Source organism: Budorcas taxicolor, chromosome 24 (genome assembly GCF_023091745.1).
Source record: "Budorcas taxicolor isolate Tak-1 chromosome 24, Takin1.1, whole genome shotgun sequence".
Lineage (NCBI taxonomy): Eukaryota > Metazoa > Chordata > Mammalia > Artiodactyla > Bovidae > Budorcas > Budorcas taxicolor.
In genome coordinates this window covers 24,189,021-24,202,445 of record NC_068933.1, presented here as the reverse complement: position 1 = coordinate 24,202,445, position 13,425 = coordinate 24,189,021, and the positions used below count along the sequence as shown (strand labels likewise).

At 43.6% G+C, this 13,425-nt stretch overlaps 1 protein-coding gene across 2 annotated transcripts in view; it reads left to right on the top strand.

The window, feature by feature from the left end:
* The window catches only part of MFHAS1 (multifunctional ROCO family signaling regulator 1), a 109,098-nt gene extending 98,087 nt beyond the window's left edge, over positions 1 to 11,011 (top strand). Inside the window, exons 3-4 of one of the 2 annotated variants that reach the window (XM_052661445.1) lie at positions 5,115 to 5,225; positions 10,681 to 11,011. In XM_052661445.1, coding sequence (XP_052517405.1) covers positions 5,115 to 5,142 — 28 coding nt within the window. In that variant the 3' untranslated portion in view covers positions 5,143 to 5,225; positions 10,681 to 11,011. The remainder of the gene's footprint in view (positions 1 to 5,114; positions 5,226 to 10,680) is intronic. The other variant, XM_052661444.1, reaches the window with a different exon arrangement.
* Positions 11,012 to 13,425: the final 2,414 nt, after the last annotated feature.

Genomic DNA, 13,425 nt, shown 5'->3' with positions numbered 1-13,425 from the left:
TAGAGAGTAACCTTTCATGACTCTCTCATCCCCTGAAACGCAGGTGGATGGTCAAGATCAGACTTCCTTGATCAGGCATGGGTGTCAGAATTTCTAGGGCTAGGCACTAGGCTTTAAGAAACAGGAGTCCCTCAGATGGTCCTCGAGTGTGTGTGCTGGACATTCTCCTCACTGAAGTTCTCCCGCCCACCCCCGGCCCCATGGCTCCCAGGTAGGAGGCCAGCAAGTCTCATCTTCAGGAGAAATTCTTAGTAATCATGCCAGGACAACAGGCACCAACCAGAACCATCCCAGGAAAGCCAGAATAATCACCCGATTCTTAGGTCATTGATCTAGATCTTAGTATTTTTTAAAGAGGCATTCTAAGCTCTTTGACCAGGTTCAGTTCAGTTCAGTCTCTCAGTAGTATCCCACTCTGCGACCCCATGGACTGCAGCATGCCAGCCTTCCCTGTCCATCACTAATTCCCTGTTTGACCATTTTGTGCCTTTCCCTTATAGGTCAAATGAGACTGGTCATTAACAACCTGCCTCAGACCACATGTAAATTAATGGTGCTATGCTGAGCTTTACAAGCAGAAACCACTGACGACTATTATTTGATTGGATCTTCCTTATCATTTTTTAAAATTTTCTAGCTGTTTTGTTCCCCTGCAGAGAGAAAATAAAGAGTAAGTAGTGATTAAAAAAAGAGTGACTTACTCTCATTAAGTCACTTTGGGTGATGGTGAAATCTCTACCAGCATTTCATTGGGAAGAGGTTACATGAATTGAATGGAATGCCTGTCCTCTTACACCTCACCCTCCAGGGAGAAACCTAGTGTCTGAGTGCCTCCTTGGTGCCTTTGCTGATTATCAGACAGAAATATGAGTATTTCCGTACTCTGGTGATCCTGGGCTGATTTTCAAAGATATCTGCCTTCGAGATGAGATGAAAGTTCATTTAGTAGCAGATTTGCTGGGTTGCTTTGAAAACTTCTCATCCTAAAGAATATGGATTCTGATACATTTTTAAAGCTTTATCTGTATACTTTCATAAAAGGTACCTATTTAATGGTTCATATATCTATAGAGTTGGACAACTATCGTCACAGTCTCATCCTAGAACATTGTCATCATTTCAAAGAGAAATTTCATGCCCACATGCAGTTACTTCTGTCTAATACAATACCCGGTTCTATGCAGAAAATAAATATTTTTACTGCCACTTTCAGTAATGGCCTTGCTCCCTGCTGTGTTGGTATTAAAGAGATTTGTGAGTTTTAAAGAAATTCATATGAACACTTGTTATCCCTGGCCCAGTGCTGTCTAAGGGCAGTGAACTGACTTGCTTCCCCCACTTCCCCCTCTGTTTACTGAACGACAGAAGGGAAATGGTGTTTCTTGGAGAGAAATGAGTTCCTTCAGAACTCTTTTTCTTTTAAAGTATAGGGCACAATATTTTAAAACCCCGACTTTTAGTTTTTTAGAGCAGTTTCAGGTTCACAGTGAAATGGAGCACAAGATCCAGAAAGATTCCATATATCCCCCAGCCACACACACACAGCCTCCCCCACCAACCACATCTCCCACCAGAGGGGAACATTTGTCCCAGGTGATGAACCTACATGGACACCTCCTTATCACCTGAAGTCCATTTTTTATATTAGGATTCACACTTGGTGTTGTACATTTCATGGGTTTGAACAAATATAGAATGACGTGATACTGCAATGACGCATTGCAGTATCACACACAATATTTTCACTCTCCTGAAAATCCTCTGTGCTCCCCCTGTTTATCCCTGCCTCCACTTTTAACCCTTGGCAACCAGTGATTTTTTTTTTTTTAGCTTTACTAGGGTAAAATTGATAAATAAAATTGTAAGATACTTAAAGGGTACATTGTGATTTGATATCCACATGCACTGTGAAAGGATTCCCATTACCTAGTTAATTAACATATCCATCCCTCACATTTCCCCTTCAGAATTTCTGAGAGGCAACCTCACTGACCTTTAATCTGGACATTAAAGGGGTACTGAGCCTTGGTCATTAGGGATAAGAGGGGGCAAAAATATTTTTTCAGTGGGGAAAGCAAGGAGAAAGTAGAAGAAATTTATTTTTAGAACTTTTATCTCTGAATTCCTGTCTCCATTTTATTGCTCTACAGGTTGAAATACTTAAAATTCCAATTTGGAAGGGAAGTGTGAACTTCTCTGGGGAAATGGCAGCTTGCTGTTTGCCTTTCATTTTTAGATACCTTAGAATATTTCTCTTTTTCATTTACAAAGAGATTTCCTTCCTTTATCAAAGTATATATTCTGAAAAACTGCCGTTTAACTCAATTTGTCTACTGATTTTCATTTAAAAGACGGGATCTAGAAGGTTAGCTATGAATATAGCTAAGACATGTCTTTTACCTTAAGACATACGAGAGATACATTCAATAGGTAGAGACAAGATAGCAGCGTAGAAGGACACATGCTCACTCCATCTCATGAAAACACCAAAATCACAGCTAACTGCTGAACAACAACAACAGAATACTGGAACCTACCAAAAACAGATATCCTAGCTCCAAAGACAAATATAGACACCACAACAAGATGGTAGAACAGGGGCACAATTGCAATCAAATCAAATTCCATTCCCGCCTGGGTGGGTGACTCACAAAAGTAGAAAATTATTGTAATGCAGAGGTTCTCCCATAGGAGTGAAACTTCTGAGTCCTCTGTCAGACTCCACAGCCTGGGGGTCTGGCATTGGGAAGAGGAGCCCTGAGAGCATCTGGCTTTGAAGACTTTGTTTGATTGTAGGAATTCCACAGGACTGGGGCAAACAGAAACGCCATTCTTGGAGGGAAAACACAAGACTCGTGTGCCCCAGGACCCAGGGTAAAACGCAGTGACCTCACAAGAGCTGGGGCCAGACCTGCCTGCTGCTATCGGAGGGTTTCCTGTGAAGGTGGTGGGGGGTGGGGTGGGGACTGTGGCTCACTGTGGGGACAAAGATACTCTCAGCAGTAGTTCTGGGGAGTACTCATTGGCATGAGCCCTCCTGGAGGCTGCCATTTTTTCACCAAGACCTGGCCCCACCCAACAGCCTATAGGTTCAAGGGCTGGGATGACTCAGGCCAGACAACCAAAGAGATGGACACACAGCTCCACCCATCTGCAGACAGGCTGCCTAAGGTCTTCCTGAGCCCACAGCTGCCCACCTCTCCCCTTAGACCAACTTCATCCACCATGAAGCACACAGCAGAAGCAAGAACTACAGTCCTGCAAAACAGAAACCACAGTGACAGAAAGTTAGACCAAATAGCAGAGAAACAAGTCCCAGATGAAGGAACAAGAGAAGACCCCGGAACAGCTAAGGTGAAGAAGATATAGGCAAGCTACCTGAAAATGAATTCAGAGTAATAGTAAAGATGATCCAAGATCTCGGAAAAAGAATAGAGGAACAGATAGAGAAGATACAAGAATGTTTAACTAAGAGCAGGGCTTCCCCGTTGGCTCAGTGGTAAAGCATCTGCCTGCAATGCAGGAGACGTGGGTTTGATTCCTGGGTCATGAAGATCCCCTGGAGAAGGGGATGGCTACTTACTCCAGTATTCTTGCCTGGGAAATCCCATGGACAGAAGAGCCTGGCGGGCTACAGTCCGTGGGGTCGCAAAGAATTGGACACAACTGAGCGACTAACACGGTCACTGTACAGAGTGCGGTAGGACAGCATCTTTATTTCAAGTTAGATCTGTAAGAGGATGACTTCATTGAACTTCTTGCTGTACAACATGAAGAACTCAGTAATGAGGACCTGATGGAGTTAGAGGTCCAGAGTAGGGGTGAATAGAGACAAGAGGAAGAAGAAGTAATTGAAGAACTGGAGAGATTCACCACACAGGAAATGACAAGGGGGTTTTCCTTATTTGAAGAGGTGTGGTTAATTTTTGAGGCACAGGACTCAAACAGAATGGAACAGGAAGGCTTTGCAGCAGCCATTCACAATGCCACCCAGTGGTACCAAAAAACTGAAAGCATTTCCTCTAAGATTAGAAATAAGACAAGCCACTATTATTCAACGTAGTTTTGGAAGTGCTAGCCAGAGCAATCAGAGAAGAAATTAAATGAATCCAACTAGGAGAAGAAGAAATAAAACTGCCACTATTTGCAGATAACATGATATTACACAGAAAATCCTAAAGATGCTACCAGAAAACTACTAGAGCCCATCAGTGAATTCAGTGAGGTTGCAGGATACAAATAAATTGGGAGCTTGGGATTGACATATACACCCTATTATATTTAAAACAGATAACCAACAAGGACCTACTATATAGAGCACAGGGAATTCCACTTAGTGTTTTGTAATAACCTAAATAGGAAAAGAATCAGTATATGTATATGTAAAACTGAATCACTTTGCTGTATACCTGAAACTAACACAATATTGTAAATCAACTATAGTCCAATATAAAATAAAAACTATTAATTAAAAAAAAACTGGAGTGCAACTTACATTCTTCCATGTGGTCTCCTGATAAGGTACTCCGGATGATAAAAGACAAGGCTGAGACTGCATTTCAAACTTGGATTATTGCGTGTATACTGGAGCATTCAAATTTGAGTCAGATTCCAGCTACTTACTGTTTGCAAGTATTCTCCAGTGTAGAATGATTACTTTGCATAGGAATTTTGGCAGTTACATTGTTAAGACAAGGATATTTAAGACCGATTCAAATAAGCTTTTGTAAAAAGTAGGATGAAGAAGATTCTGTGGTCTTTATCTTACTAGATGGGCACAGTATGTTTAAATGCACTCAGATCAGTTAGTATGGACTTGATTAAAAACTTTTTTTTTTAAAGGAATGGATGAATTTGACTTAATCACAATGGAGAATTTTTCACTGAAAAATGAAATATATTGTGATGATATTTCACAAGGAAAAGAGGCTGAAATGTGGAGGTTGCCTGTGGGGCGTGTCACACTGATTTGCATTGATTTGTTTTGTTCTCTGTAAGGAGTAAGACAGCTCCCTGCCTTGTTGCTGTCACTGGCTGGGAGGAACAGTGTTTCTCTGATTATTTAGTCTCCCATCCGCCACATTGATACTGGAATTTGTTCCCTCTCTGCTCAGGTATCTCCATACTTTCTTGGACAATTAAGTGGAAAAGATAGTGCTTCTTTCCCTTATGCCATCATTTTTACTGTACCCAATCTGTGACTTTAGGAGCACCAATTTTTAAGGGTAAGTCTCTGGGAAGCAGAGAGGGTTTCTTAAATAGATACGGGCTTCCTAAGGACTTGGAGAGTTTAGGGGGAAATAGTGGGAGGATGGGTTTGGGATGAAGAGATTCCAAAGAGCTGGACACTTTAAGATTACAGATCTTTTATCCAGAATCAAGGTGTGTTGGAGATTTAAGAATAAGAAAATTGCTTGATTCTTTTGCCTGATTTACTATAATGCATATATGAGTAACCTTAGATCCTTTTTGGAAAAAAGTCATTTTTTAAAAAACTCGTGTAATGCAGGAACATAACATCAGGAAAAGCTCTAGCTGATTAACACAGCAAATAGGTTTTTTAAAAGCAGTGTTGGTATTTATTTTCCCAAGCCTGTTTGATGGATTCTGGAGTTATGCCTCCAAGTTTGAATCCTGTGATTTGTTGGGGCTATGACAGGTGCAGGGCACAGCAGCACCATCTCGTGGGGTCATTCGGTGCATTTAGAGAGACCTTTGCAGGGGAGACATTTAGCATTATTCCTTACACTGAGTGTCATTCAATAAATTCAGCTGTTATTTCTACTAGAAATATTAGTATGCATACTGTGGATGACCTATAAAGGGAATAATTTTAAAAATTTCAAAATCCAAATATAGATGCTTGAGTAAAATCCACTCACTGACTTACCTAGGACCGTCTAGTGTATTAATGAGGTGACTGTGCACAGCAGGTGAGCATGTGTGCTGAGTGTGCAGAGAGCAAGCAGGCCCGCCTTCCTGCCCACCACTGTGAAGGGGTCAAGGTGAAGTACACGCGGTTCTATGAGGCCACCTACAGCTAGTTAGTAACGTCAGTGTCCTAACCGTGCATTCCTGGGATAAAGAGACAGGTGGGATCCTTCCTTTCGTATTTTCAATGTCTGGACAATTGACATTGTGGGGATGGAAAAATGGAGATATAGTGAGGCCAACCCATCAGGAAAGGACTGCTGGGGGGAAGACAGTTTATGACAGTTCCTTAGAGCAGGGGGCAGGCGGGGTATGGGGGACCCAAGGATACAGGGAGAAGCAGCTGGAGGGTCAGGAGGCTGAGGCCAAGGGCGGGGGAGGAGCTGTGCGAGGAGCCCCTGTTGTGGTTTCTGTGGGAACGTGCGGGCAAGGCAGGGGGCAGGTGCAAGGTTGGCCGGTTCCCTCGGGCTCTGGGGCATAAAGACCGCCTGAGTCATGTGGAGCCTGGCCCTGGAATGATTAGAGCAGGTGGATAGTGGCCCGGAGTGTGGCTCTCGATAAAGGGTGTGGTCAGGGGTGTGGACTCTGGATTCCCTGGTGTGGAGTTGAGAAGCACACATTCGCATCTGAGTTGTTGACTGTCTCTGGGAACTAACTAGCTGATGCTGGGAGGGGCCACCCCTCCGGGGTGAGCAAAGCGTCAGAGGACAGAAAAGAGCTGCTTAATACAACATGGTATGGCATCACTTCAGCCTAAGCTCCTAAACACCCTGAGTGTGCTGTCACACCCCAGGAAGGGCAGATTCTGTGACCTGGGAGGATTTGGGGTCAAGCCTCCCACGCTGACCTCTCCTTTCTTCTGTGGGATCTGTGAGCTATGTGGCAGCTCCCCTGGATGTGCCAGCGTCTCCATAGGTGTGCAATGTGTCCGCCCCAGAGCCCTCAGGGTCTGTGCCTCCCTTCTCCAGGGATGGCCTCACCCTGCACCCGCTGCTAGGCTGGGGGTCGGGGGGTCTGTTCACTCTTCTCCCCCTCTTCCCATACTTGGCTGTGCACTGTGACTTGTTGCCCCACCTTGTCAGTGCATATTATTTTTTTAAGGAATTGTTTCCATCTATTCAGCTCCCCAAGTTTATGTGCAGAACTTTCGCACATCAGCGTGTCTTGAATGAGTGAAGCTGGCCATTGAGCTCTATCCTCAGCCCGTGCTTTGTAGTCGTCCTGTCTCTGCCAAGATCCCTGTGGGTATCTCAACCTGCCTCCCCCTTGCTGGTCTCTTTGTCCCTCAAAACCAATATAATCTTTCAACAGCAGACCCCCATCACCTTGCTCCCTATTGCAGAACCTTGAATGGCTTCCTGGTGATTACGGTTCAAGTTCAAAATCCTGGGCAAGACCCACAAGGCTTCCCAAGCCGACCCCAGCCCCGCTTCTGACACGTGACACTCCCTTACTGTGAAGGGTCAGCCACACCTGGCCTCCAGCCGGCTCTCAGTCCACGGCCAGCTGCCACCCCTTCTCTCCTACCTGATGACACCCATCATCCCTGTGACCCAGGCCACATGTCCCCTCCCCTGAGAAGCCAACATCAGTCCTTCAGACTGTGCTCAGCCCCTCTTTCCTTCTCATCTCCTCCACCCTTCTCATCTACCCCTTTTATAGCATGGCTGTCTTTTGCCTGAGACTTTCTCATGCCATCCTATTCCTCCTTCATTCAGCAAATGTTTGTTGAGTATTTGCCTTCCACGAGGCCACTGTGCCTAATGGCAGAAAGTGAAGAGGGACTAAAGAGCTTCTTGATGAGGGTGAAAGGGGACAATGAAAAAGTTGACTTAGAACTCAACGTTAAAAAAAAAAGCTAAGACCATGGCATCTGGTCCTATCACTTCATGGCAAATAGAAGGGAAAAATATGGAAACAGTGACAGACTTTATTTTCTTGGGCTCCAAAATCACTGAGGACAGTGACTGCAGCCATGAAATTAAAAGATGTTTGCTTCTTGGAAGGAAAGCTATGACAAACCTAGACAGCATATTAAAAAGCAGAGACATCACTTTGCCAACAAAGGTCTGTTATTGTCAAAGCTGTGGTTTTTCCAGTGGTCATGTATGGATGTGAGAGTTGGACTATAAAGAAAGCTGAGTGCCAAAGAATTGATGCTTCTGAACTGTGGTGTTGGAGAAGCCTGTTGAGAGTCCCTTGGACTGCAAGGAGATCCAACCAGTCCATTCTGAAGGAGATCAGCCCTGGGATTTCTTTGGAAGGACTGATGCTGAAGCTCCAATACTTGGACCACCTGATGCAAAGAGCCAACTCATTGGGAAAATACCCTGATGCTGGGAAAGATTGAGGGCAGGAGGAGAAGAGGGTGGCAGAGGATGAGATGGTTAGATAGCATCACTGACTCAATGGACATGAATTTGAGCAAATGCTGGGAGATAGTGAAGGACTATAGTGAAGAACCTCACTATAGTGAAGATAGTGAAGGACTGGCATGCTGCAGTCCATGGGGTCGCAAAGAGTCAGACATGACTTACCAGTTGAACAACAATAACAAGCACTGTGCCAAGTGTTGACAGTACTGACAGTACAAAAATAACAGAGAATCTAAGAATCAAATCAGGAATATAATAGCCTCCTTGGGGAGAATGGGAACCAAAGATACAACCAGAGAAACCTATGTCTAATTCCAGTTAAAATGTGATACCTGCAATGACAGGTGCATCGACAAAGCCCTGTGGACACAGAGGAGAAAGAACCCTGCCTGGAGAATTGGGAAGAACCCCAGAGGGAGCATTTGAGGTGGATCCTGTCGAATGAGATCCGAGTTTGAGATGGAAGAGCAAAGAGAGGTGGGGGGGGGGGGGGGTGGTTAGTGATTGACAGCTCTTCTCTTTCCCTCAGCACCCAAACAAGAAAAATGATGTCCATGTGGAAAAATGTTCAAACCAGGTTTCCTTTTTCTCTGAACACTGGAATATTCCCTCTGGGTGCCCTTGATTACGTATCCTTGTGTTTCTCAGTCTTACGCGTGGCTCAGGGGAGCAGGCGGCCAGACACAACTGTCTGTGTTTCTCAAGATTTGCTGGATTGAGTGAGAAAAACATGACGTAGCACCTGCCCCACATGAAGCCAGAACTCGCTGCACCAGAGTTAACTGCTTGGCTGGAGTGGTGTTTTCACCCTGCTGTCCTCTTTACACTTCGATGTATGGTTACTTGATTTTGAGGCAGTTTTCAAAACCTTCTCTGCTGAGAAGCTGACTATATTAACAGGCCTTCTGAAAGTCCCCATGGCTTGGTGCCAAAGACACATGAAACTACCCCGAGGGCCCCACATATTCCAGCCTTGCTTTTTGCTGTCAAGCATACCTCGGAGTCAAATGACCCTCTTTAAAGGCCTGCTGTTCACTGGTGTGTGCCCTTGGGGAAGTTATCTAACCTCTTGGAAACTTAGCTTCCTTTTCGGTTAAGGCAGAGCCTACCCGCTAGAGCTTTAAGAGTTAAGGATTAATCAAATAACGCACTATGGTGAAGGCGGCCACTCCTGGCGTGTAGTAAGTACCTAGTGAATAGAAGCTGCCTATTTTTGGTGACGTTATTGATCCTATGCTCTCAGCCGATTCTTGTGTGTTAGGTAGATACTAAATTATCAGTTTCTAGAAAGTCAGGCAGCATTGAGAGAGAGATGCCAGCGACTTCCCTGGTGGTCCAATAGCTAAGCCTCCACACTCCCAGTGCAGGGGGCCCAAGTTCAATCCCTGGTCAGGGAACGAGATCCCACCTGCCACAGCTAAAGATCCTGCATGCTGCCACAAAGACCGAAGATCTCACCTGCTGCCACTAAGACTGGATGCAGCCAAATAAATAGTTTTGAAAAAGAGATGCAGGGTGGAGGGTAGGGGAAGCGGATCCATTAAATGTTGCCAAGCACTTATGCGTCATGCGTCATCACGTCATGCATTATTACAGGAAAGCTAAAATAAGGGATGGGAGCATCTCACACGTTTTCATCTAACCATGTTATCTGAATTGAATGCCACTTTGTTTAAAGACGGTAAAGCGTCTGCCTACAGTATGGGAGACCCGGGTTCAATCCCTGGGTCAGGAAGATCCTCTGGAGAAGGCAATGGCAACCTACTCCAGTACTCTTGCCTGGAAAATCCCATGGGCAGAGGAGCCTGGTAGGCTACAGTTCATGGGGTCGCAGAGTCAGACACGACTGAGCGACTAAAGTTTAAACTTTAATTAGCTGGTGCTGCAGCAGCTTCTTCATTTTCTGTTCATCTAACTCCAGCTTTTAGTTTGACAGTCTTTAAGTAAAATCATGCTTTGAGTCCAGACTGACACTCATTCTCATGTTTTAGTATATATTCCTACTTGTAGAGAGTTATTTAGTGTGTCTGCGTGTGCTTCTTGAAAGGGAACAGTGCTGTGTTTGGAGTTCAGGGTTCTTAGTTAAGCTGTGAAATTACAGTGGAATAGGTAGTTATGGCTAATTTATCTAGTTCTTACTTTATGTCTGAATTTAATGTCATGAACAGAAATGTTTGACTAGGTTTCTAGTGAAAAAGCCTGTTTCCTTTGTAGGAACATTAGTTGTCTGCATTTACTATTTTACACGGAGCTCTAGAAGTAGACATGAAAATCTGTGGCAGAAAAAAAATTTTCGCTTGCTATTCTCATAATTGAGAACATCATTCCGTTTCCCTGGTTCATTTCTGTGCTTTCTTCTCATCTACCCACATAGGAAGAACGCTGGGGAAAAGCACAGAAACCAGTGACTTCTACGGCTGTGGGATTTCCATGGAGAAAATAGCATCAGAACGCACCTGGACCATCTTCTGTACCCAGCAAGCCCTCCACACTCCCAGGCGTGTTCTGTGAATTCGCGTGCATGTGTGTTCAGGGTGCTTTCGAGCGAGGGAGCACACCTAGCCTGTAGATGAGGCGGGGAGGGTGCAGGGGGGAAAAGGACGGGAGAGACTATGGAGCAAGTGTTTGACAACCTGAACCTCAGAACTGTGATCCTCCAAGGAGAGCGCTACTTGAAGAAAAGAAAAAATAATAAAGTCGAATGGCTTCTCAGGGATTTTTTTTTTTTTTCCGTGCACATATAAGCCATAATTCCAGTACAGGTGGCAGTATTCAGAGCACTCAGATTTCAGTTCTGTTAAATGTGAAAGAGGGATCGACTGACCATTCATTGCTGTTCCATAACTAGTGTAAAATATGTATATGTTTATCTTTATTTTTATAATACACAAATACATTTAAATTTATACAGTTTGAAGCTTCTAGCATTAGTTGACACTGGGTGCAATATTCTGATGAGAACTGTGCCAACACGGGGCTGATTTCTTACTTTAGTATTAGACGTGTTGTTTATTCTTTAAGCCTTCACAGATTTTAAAAAAGAAAAGATACCTATCTCTTTGCTCATGGCTTCCGTGTTGGTTCATAGAGGTTGACAATAATCATCAAGAACCTTAAACATGCGTTTCAGGCAATAGCTAGCTCCCTCCTCACCTTTTCAGTAAAGGTCCCTGGTCACTGGGTGACAGTCTGATGGAGGCCTGGTGATTAAGATTCTTCAGGGGAGGGGGATTAAGGGATCCACATATCCAAGGAAAAGTGGAGTCTTGCAATAGCTTAGTCAGGCATCAGTTCCAAAGCATGTAAAGAGCTCTGCTAATAGGTCCTGTTCCCACCCCCCACCGCCCCCTAGAACAGAGTCTGTGAAATTTAGCAGAGCTCTCTGAAAGCTGGTATCAGACCCTAAGATAGTGAGTTGTTTAATTGGAGAGCACAAGCCCACATTGGTTATTTATAAATACAGAACCTCTGATTGGATGGTCTACTGCCAAGAACTAGTAAAACCCTGGTTTTAAAATCTCCATGATGTAAAACCTAAAAAGCCAACCAACCAAACTGCTCTCTCCTCCTCCTCATCGGGGCCAACAGCATCTACTGCAATAGTAACACATTCTTTGAAAAGTGTGCATGACTGTTTACATCTGCCGCCTCTGCATGTTGGTTGAAAAATGTGTGAAACTGTTTCTTTCCAGTGTAAGGCAAGAAAAACTAGTCAGCGGTATTATTCGTTTACTTCTATAAAAGTATTGTCTCTTGGAATGCCACAGTATACGATGTCTCTGCATATTTAAAAAATAACAAAGAAGTGGCTGCATTGCAAAAAAAAAAAAAATACACCAGAAATCAATTTCTGTAGATTGTTTTGTGCCCCAGGAATTAACTTTATGAACTCCAGAACCTCTAGTCAAACAAGCATGATTTCTTACAATCATAAAATCAAATGGGATCAGACTAGTTCTGCATTTAATACTTGAATATGACATCTCCAATTTGCAATTTCATTTTCTTTTGGAACAGTCACAAGATTCACCTTGTTAATCCTTCTGTCACAGTTCTCCTGTGTGTGTGTGTGCATGTGTGTGTAAGTGTAAACTGAATGGTAACATTTAATTGCTTTACAGACCACTGAATTGTTGGGCATAAAAGTTTTCCAATTGGCAGGAGACAGTTCTTCAACTGTCAAATTAACCAACTTTGACCAAAAAAAAAGGCTGGTAAAGTGACTTCAGGCTAACTCCCCAGGGGACCATATTAACTGAAGAAAAAAAAAATGTTCCTTTGAGTGACATACCCTGCAAAGTGTGTGCTCTTATTATGAATATAGATGCCCACATTCTTAATAACTGCTCTTTTTGGACAAGTGATGCTTTATGCTGTCATCTGAACCTTAGAGAAGCAGTGTAAGAAGAAATCTTGGTGTCACATGTATTTTAGCAAAAAAACGGCACCCTGATAGAGGGTCATGTGACCAAAAGCAGCTCCAGAAAAGCTTGAGAACTCGCTTTGGGGCAGGGGGGAAGATTGGAGATACAGAAAACACTCTGCTCTATAGGAATTTTCTTCATCTATGCAGGAAATTCCATTCTCTCTTTCAACACCTGGGAAGACTCAGCTGGGGAGGCTGGCTGATGGGCGATTCACTAAGCACAAAGGGGGATCTTTTCCAACTAAGTCGTCCCTGCCTTGCAAACAGACGCCCTCCAAGTTTGTTATGGTTTCTATTCCTGCATCTTGTGGTATCAAAACCACTTCCTGGAATTGTAAACGCACTGCCAGAATAAATGTTTTTTCCCCCTTCCAAGAAAAAAACCACCAGTGCTCATATTTGACACTTGTGCACTGGACCCTTTTTGAATGAATAAAATGGAAAGGGTTTGGTGTCATTTCTGATGGAGTGTGTGTTCTTTTTTCATGCCACAGTTTGTGCATTGTAATTGTGGTTTCCTATTTAATTGCCATAACCGGGCAGATTTTTTTTTAATTCAAAAAAGTTTAATAAAAAATACAAAGAAATGACGAAGCAGTTATATTTCCAGAGTTTAGTTATTTCTGTCTTTGTTTCAGTTTTATCAGTTAGGAAATCACTATATTCTGTTTTTAGTCTTAGGTCACTTTGAGC